Here is a 7,041-nt window from a genome sequence, read left to right on the forward strand (position 1 = left end):
CCGCCGTACTGGTATTCCAAAAGGCCTCTCAGAACCCCCTCTACCTCTTGACGCTTGCTCTCTCTCTCGCTGACTTTTCCCATGACCCCCCCCCCCCCACACACACATATATATATAATATATATAGACGTATAGACGTATAGACGTAGGTGGGCGCACGAGGCGGCAACTGCCACGCCTCATTTGCCTTTTCGTTTAGGCGAGAGTGTATTAGACGGAGCGGGGGGACTTCTTTCCGATGCTTTTCTCCTCGGGGCGTGCCAAGTCACCGCCACAATGGCGAGCGCAGCTGACAACGTTCCCTGAGAGGGTCACGAGACAGAGAGAACGACGTGGCAGACATCGAACCTCATACGCACCACTGCCGTTCCAATCAGGCATGCCACCATGATTAACAGAAAGCACCAAGGTAGCTGCAACAGTCAATCAACTGAGCGACCGACCGAGGCGGAATTGACTATCAAGTCTTTCCCCAGGGTCACTCATCATTACCGCCGCAGATGAGGCATATGGGAGAGGGAGGAAAGGGGGACGCCTAGGACTCTTTTCTCCTACTTCAACTCTGTGACGTGTGGCGCCGCTGCGGCAACTTCATCCTCCCACGCCTTCAGCACCGCCAGCACATCTGCCGACACCACCGGCTCAACGACTAGCGGCAGAGGCGTTTCATGCAGCGTCGGGCGCAGGTGCATACCGTTCAGCACCTGCAAGGCCCGCACCGCGGCTGCGGCCGAAGTGAACACCACCTCAAGCGTCTTCGTGTTTGGGTGGATTGTGGCTACTGTGTCACCGCGAGGAAGATCACCCAGCATGGCGGCCTCTGCGGAGGCAGGGGGTGCTGAAGAAAACTTGGAGTGCATCTTTCTCGATAAGTATTGAAGAGACGCTGTTGCAGTCGGTGAGTTCGCGCCTTCTTGCACTGTGCCGTGTGTGTGACCGGCTGCTGCTGCGGCAGGTATGCTGTCAGAGCAGCGGTGCACCATACAGCTCACCAGCTCATTGGCGTTGTTCCCCTTGCAAACGTGCTGAATGCAAAGCTCCCGCACCTCCATAGCACCCATGTTCAGAGGTACGTTGTGCACCCGAACGACCTGGCTCGAAAGACGAGTGACACCGGCTGCATCAATGAAGGTGCCGAGTGCGTACCGCCGCTGCAGCTGCTGGAGCAGATTCGCACGACTCAGTGGTTTTTCCGCAGGGAAAATGCTTGCGGTAGCTTTCTCCGTGTCGATCCCGGACGCCGCCATGCGATCGACGACGGCGCCAAGGCGATCGGCGGCGAAGATGTTGGTGATGAGCTGATCTAGCCGAGCCTGCAAAGTGGCGACCTGCTCTGCTAGTTGTGCGTTTGATGGGGGAGTGGCAGGTGTGACTGTTGTGGTGGCGTGTGACACGGCCCCAAGGGAGGTGCCATCGTCATAGCTTGCAGAAGGCGAGACGCATGTATCGGAGAGAGGCACCGCCGCTGAGTGAGCAGCACCCGTTCCCCTACCACTACCTGTCGCTGCTTGTGTATCGGCAGACCCGGCAAGCTGCCGCCGCTCCATCTGCTGCACGAGCAGGTCGGTGTTTCGCTGGCCCAGCATCACTTCCCCCATTGCTCGATGCACCTCGTTGAGCTGTCCGTGCAGGCCGTCCGCGGTGCTCCCCAGCTGCGCCACACGTCGCGTCAGAAGCAACAGCTCCTGCTGCATCAACCGGATTGTCTCTTCCTGTGTGCATAGCGTGTGTTGAATACGCCGTGTAAGCTCGCGAAGCTGATCGACAGTGTGCGTGAGGGTCGAGAGTGTTGATGACGACGCTGGCGCATCCACCGCCGGGGAAGCAGAAGGTGCCGCACTCGTGCGAGTGCCCCTCGTTGCAGGACGAGATGCGCTTGCCTGTCCTCCCGGCAGGGGGGCACTGCCACAAGCCTTCCAGGTTTGCTTATCCTCTCCATCGAAACAGGAGGTCCTGCAAAGGCAAAGTGGCGAGCGTGCCAGCCAAAGTTGGCACACTGTCTTCTTCCACATATGAGCGTGTACTGGAGAGAAAGATGACTGGTGGCCAACAACGAAAGGTGTTAACACGTGCGTGGGAAGAAAAAGGGACGTGTGAGCCTCACTTAGAACGACCCCTCCCCCTTCCCTCCTCTACTCGTTCTCTTCCCCTTCCTTTGCCCTGGCAGCGGGACTTACCGACCAGCGGTGTGCGGAGGGGGGAGGGGCGGGGGAGAGGGAGGGAGTCAATAGGGGAGGAGGCAGAATGATGTGCACCTTGCGTGTCCCTCCAGCTCTGTTGCACTGAATAAAGTGAGAGATGTTCAGGTCTTCACAGAGAGGGTAGGGACGCCTCCCCCTCCTACATGAGAGGGCAGGTGGGCTGGAGGAGGGAGATAACGTGTGCGATCACCGACGTGATCGGCAGCGTTCTCCAAACACAGCATGGAGGGGGTAAGGGGCGTGAGCTCATCATCCTCCCTGTCACTGTCTCAGTCCCTCCGCGCCTTTTCTCAGCTATTTCATCCGTTTCTTTTAATGGTGAGGAAACCTTGTCCTGCCGCAGAAGTTGGAGGAGAAGAGAGACGCCGTAGCGTGACTCATCGCGCACACTCGGGGGGGGGGGGAGGGGGTTGCACGAAGGAGAAGAGGAAGAGGTGGTGGTGGTGGTGGGAGACTGGGACGGGTTGTGCACGTGCGTTAATGTATGCGATTATCGCGCCGCCACTCTCCGGGTTCCCTCATTCCCGATTTCTTCCCAGACATAAAAAGTGACAGACGACGAGAGGTCGACTGTTCGAGTTAGAGGAAAACAACTGTTGGTTGCGTAGTGGGGCCTATTGGGGTCGGGGTCGCGGGGACAGCCACGACGACGGTGGTGATCGTTCGTACTTTACCTTCGCTTCATCCCCCCCCCCTCCCCCCCCTCCAAGAGATACGTGACACTGCCCTACTCGCCCTCCTCTCTCCTTTTTCTTGCATCGCTTAGCTGGCGTCGCGTATGCGCTTCAGCTTTCCATCAAAGAAGCGATGGCGGCCTGCACGACCAAGGCGCACCCCACCGCAGCGCTGGAGGAGCTCCTTGTCGGACATACGAGTGACATCGCCCACGTGCTCGCTCTTCAGCCGCTTACTACTTGTATGAACGTCGTCGCTGCTGTTATCATCCTCGCTATTACTATTCGAGAGGGAGGACGACAGGACGCGGCGCTGCCGCTTCACTGGGGCGCGAGCTGCGGCCGACACCGCTTTTTCTGGCTTGTTGTTCGCGTTGCTGCTGCTGGCACAGCTTCTGGTGGAGCTCACATCGCTCAGCTCATCCTCACTGTCTACCAGACCTTCAGAGGCATCGGCTTGGTCGACATGCGATTTGTTCGGCTGCTGCTGTCGCTTCCTCGTCACTTTGCAGAGCTGGCCGTAGATGGCGTCGAGTTCGACGGCGTGCGACGAAGCCAAGCTGCCGCCCTGTGCAGGGTCAGCGGCGTGGCCGAGGCCGGTGGCAGTGTGAGGATCGCGGCGAGTCACCTTCACGTAAGACTTGGTGCCGGTCCGCTCCTTGCCAAGTCCCTCGCCCTCCTTCCACCCGTACTTCTCCATCATCTTCTTGGCCAAAGCGGACATGGTTGTTGCTCTTGATGCAAGCGTGCCGTCTAGCTGAGCTCCTTTTTCCCTTCTTTTTGTTGTTGCTTCGGTGGCGGCGACGTGTGTGTGTGTGTGTGCGGACTTGTGGTATGGTGTGATGCGTAGGTGCCCAGCCTCCCAGACACACGTGAGCAACATTCACAGAAACACATGTCAAGGACGTTGTGAAGGAGAAAAAGGCGCACAAGAAGCAAAGAAGGGCAGTTGAGGTCAGAGGGGGAGAAGGGGGAGGGGAGGGGAGGGCAGAGAGGGTATTGCTGCCTAGGCACTGAAGAGGAGATGCATGGATGGATGGAGGTGAGACAGAGAGAGAGGAGGGAAGTCCAGCACTATTGCGCGTGTTCCTTTTTGGCAGCACAGAACGGACATTGAGCAAACGTGTACCTCGGCGTTTGCGTGCGCGCAAGTGCAGCTGCTATGCTTCCCTCTCTGCCTCTCCTTCCCGTTTCCACAGTTCGCGTAGGCAAAACCCTTGCGCAGTCCGCCGAAATCAGTGCAGTAGCTGCGCTTCCGGGGGTGAGCTACTCCTCCCCCCTCCTCCCAACCCCCACACACATACACATACACACACCCACGTACCCAGGGCAGTGCATACCCGCACCGCGATGCAGTGGAGAAGGAATCACGGCGTTTTGTTGCTCATCAGGGAAGAAGCAAACATTGCATCAAAGTGCCCGGAAAAGAGAGGAACCCTGACACACACACACACACACACACACACACACACACACACACACACACACACACACCCAGAGACCGGCAGGCGCGCGCACACAAGCAAGAGGGAGACAAAAAGCGCCGATGAAAAAGCGCAAAGAAAGGCGGGGAGGGGGGGAAACAAACGGCACCACGGCATCCGCCACTCTACACATACATACACAAATACCCCGAAGCAGTTGCTTGTTACTAAGTCACTGTCCCACACAGCGGCGGCGGCAGCAGCAGCAGCAGCAGCCGGAGGGGGGGGGAGACGTGAAGAGGGGATGGAGAGAGGAAGACCGCCAAGACACCCCCAACGAAGGGAAAAAAGCACGAAACCAGGAGCCACGACCATACAACTCAACAGAACACGTACCACCCCCGTTCACCAACGCAACAGATATACAAAGAGAGCAGGCGAACACACACACGCACACACACACACGCACACACACACACACACACACAGGCGAAAGAGAAGAAAGGAGAAGAACTCACAGAGGTAAGTTAGAGAGAGAGAGGGAGGGAGACAAAAGAAATGAAGAGAGCAACAGAGAAGTGGTGGGGAGTAGCGTGCGTGCGTGCGTGTGTGTGTTGTGTCGGCTAACAGAGGTAGGTTGGCTATTAGAAAGACGAGGGGAAAGGGGGGGAAGGGTGGTGAGTTGAACGGAACAGAGAGGGTGGCGGGAAGATGAGACAAAGGTACGCGCTCCCACATAGGCGTAGACACAGATACACACCGACTCTCGTGTGGACACAGAGGCACTACCCACTACCACCGACGCGTTTCCCAGCAGGTCGACACACACAGACAGACAAACATGCAGCGGTCTACTCGAACGAAAGCAAACGAGAGCAAGAACGCGAGAACGAGCAAAGGAGGAGAGAACCGAAACACAGGCCAGATCGACATCAAGACAGAAGTACTGAAGACCAAACAGCAAAAACAAGTAAAAAAGGACGACGTGGGTGAGAGAGAAGAGAGGAGAGGAGAAGGGGGTGGTGGTGGCTGATCTCGTACACACACACACATGCACACACATGCACAGCCAAACAAACGACGAAGAATTGAACGTTGCAAGCCAAAGTGAAGTACGGGCACACACCCCCACACAATCGAGAGCACCATACAAACCACCACAGAAGAGGAACGGGACTTTTCTGTTGTACGGATTAGATAAAGCACAGGCACAGGCACAGAGATGAGGCCCCTCCTACGTCCAGAGGGAGGGAGTAGATCTGATGATGACTGTGGTGTGCGTGTGAGGTAGGGTGGGATGAGGAGATCAGGGGGAAAGCGACAATGAAGGAGCCTCGGAAGAGAAAATTCGTAGAAGATCCAGATGAAGAGAGGCAGATAAGCAAGCAAGGAACTAGCGCCGAGACAAAAAAAAGAAGGGAGCGAATACCCTCTCTGACTTCGGCGACAGTGAAAGAGAGAGTGTGTGAGATGGAGAGAGGGAAATTCAAAACGAAAGAAAACACGTAAACATGCACACACGTACGCGCGTAATGGAGAAGAGGGGGAGGGAGGGGGGGGGGGAAAGAGCGCAAGAAGAAAAGTGACGCTCTTCCCTCCTCCTCCTTTTCGCCCTTTGTTTCTCTTCTTTGCCTTCATGAAGGACCCACGAAAGTCATAACGCGTCCACGTACGCGTGTGTAGATACTGTGCATATCTATATATATATATATATATATATATATATATATATCTATATATCTATATATAGATATATAGATATATATATATACGTCTGTCTGTGTGGGTGCGTGTGTTTCGGCAGTTTCCTCTTTTTATTGCTTCGCTTGCCGTGCTCGATGTATGCCTCGTCTTTCCCTTCGCTTCTCTCCTTCTATTCCCTCTCCAGTGTCTGCGCGTATGGGCCAGCTTATATATAGAAAGAACCTACACGACACATTCAGGAGCGCGTATGTGTGCGTCTCTGTTGTCATCACTCGCATGTAGAGCAGGTTGAAAGTGTATTCGCCAGCTGGATGCGACAATTTCAACAAAGGAGGGTCACACACACACACACGCCCACACAGACAAGCAAAGGGAAAGAGAAGGAGTGAAGAGGGAAGGGGAGAGAGCAGAGAGGAGGGAAGTAATCATGGCACAATCAATAAGGGGTCATACAGAATAAGAAAGGTGGAAGACCAGAGAAGGCGGTGGTTGCGATAATACGAGAAAAAAAAAGTGGAGGAGATGGAGACCGATGAGCGGCTAAGATAATTTTCAGGAAAACAGAGTACAACACACACAGTACCCCAGAGACACAGTGGGAGAACGGATCCACACATCAGCACGTTTGAGAACGGGGTTGTGCCATCGCAGTGGCAGGCCACCGCCATCACCATCAGCACAACGAGATTCGGAGAGAAACGCAGGAGACAGAAAAGAGAGTAAGGAGGCTACGCTTCAGGTTGCTCTCTCTCTCTCTCTGGCTCGCCAGCTAACAGAGACACTCGCACATGAGCACAACACCGAATTGGTGCCACAGCCAAGTGAGTAGCAAAGTCGACCACGCCAGGAAAAGAGAGGAAAAGGGAGGAGGACTTGAACGGGATCGAGAACAAAAAGGAAAATACGGTGCAGGGGCACATTAGAAGGCGTACGTGCAAACATGACAAAAAAAAAGCGAAAGAAACATAATGACTTTTTCGTCTGTGAAGTCGTCTTTCTCTCTTTTTCCTCTTCCTCCTACCACTACAGTCGATGGGT

The 7,041-nt window shown here is 55.3% G+C and overlaps 2 protein-coding genes across 2 annotated transcripts; both read right to left on the reverse strand.

The window, feature by feature from the left end:
• Positions 1–551: 551 nt before the first annotated feature.
• LBRM_17_1000 (conserved hypothetical protein) lies at positions 552–1,694 on the reverse strand (the record flags this gene model as incomplete). The annotated part of the gene is made up of 1 exon (XM_001563817.2): positions 552–1,694. The coding sequence occupies one exon, from the start codon at positions 1,692–1,694 to the stop codon at positions 552–554; it is 1,143 nt and encodes a 380-aa protein (XP_001563867.1).
• Positions 1,695–2,963: 1,269 nt separating this feature from the next.
• LBRM_17_1010 (conserved hypothetical protein) lies at positions 2,964–3,599 on the reverse strand (the record flags this gene model as incomplete). The annotated part of the gene is made up of 1 exon (XM_001563818.1): positions 2,964–3,599. One exon carries the CDS (start codon positions 3,597–3,599, stop codon positions 2,964–2,966), a length of 636 nt encoding a protein of 211 aa, XP_001563868.1.
• Between the last annotated feature and the right edge of the window lie 3,442 nt (positions 3,600–7,041).

The sequence above is a fragment of the Leishmania braziliensis genome, chromosome 17, assembly GCF_000002845.2.
Source record: "Leishmania braziliensis MHOM/BR/75/M2904 complete genome, chromosome 17".
NCBI classification, from domain to species: Eukaryota; Euglenozoa; class Kinetoplastea; order Trypanosomatida; family Trypanosomatidae; genus Leishmania; species Leishmania braziliensis.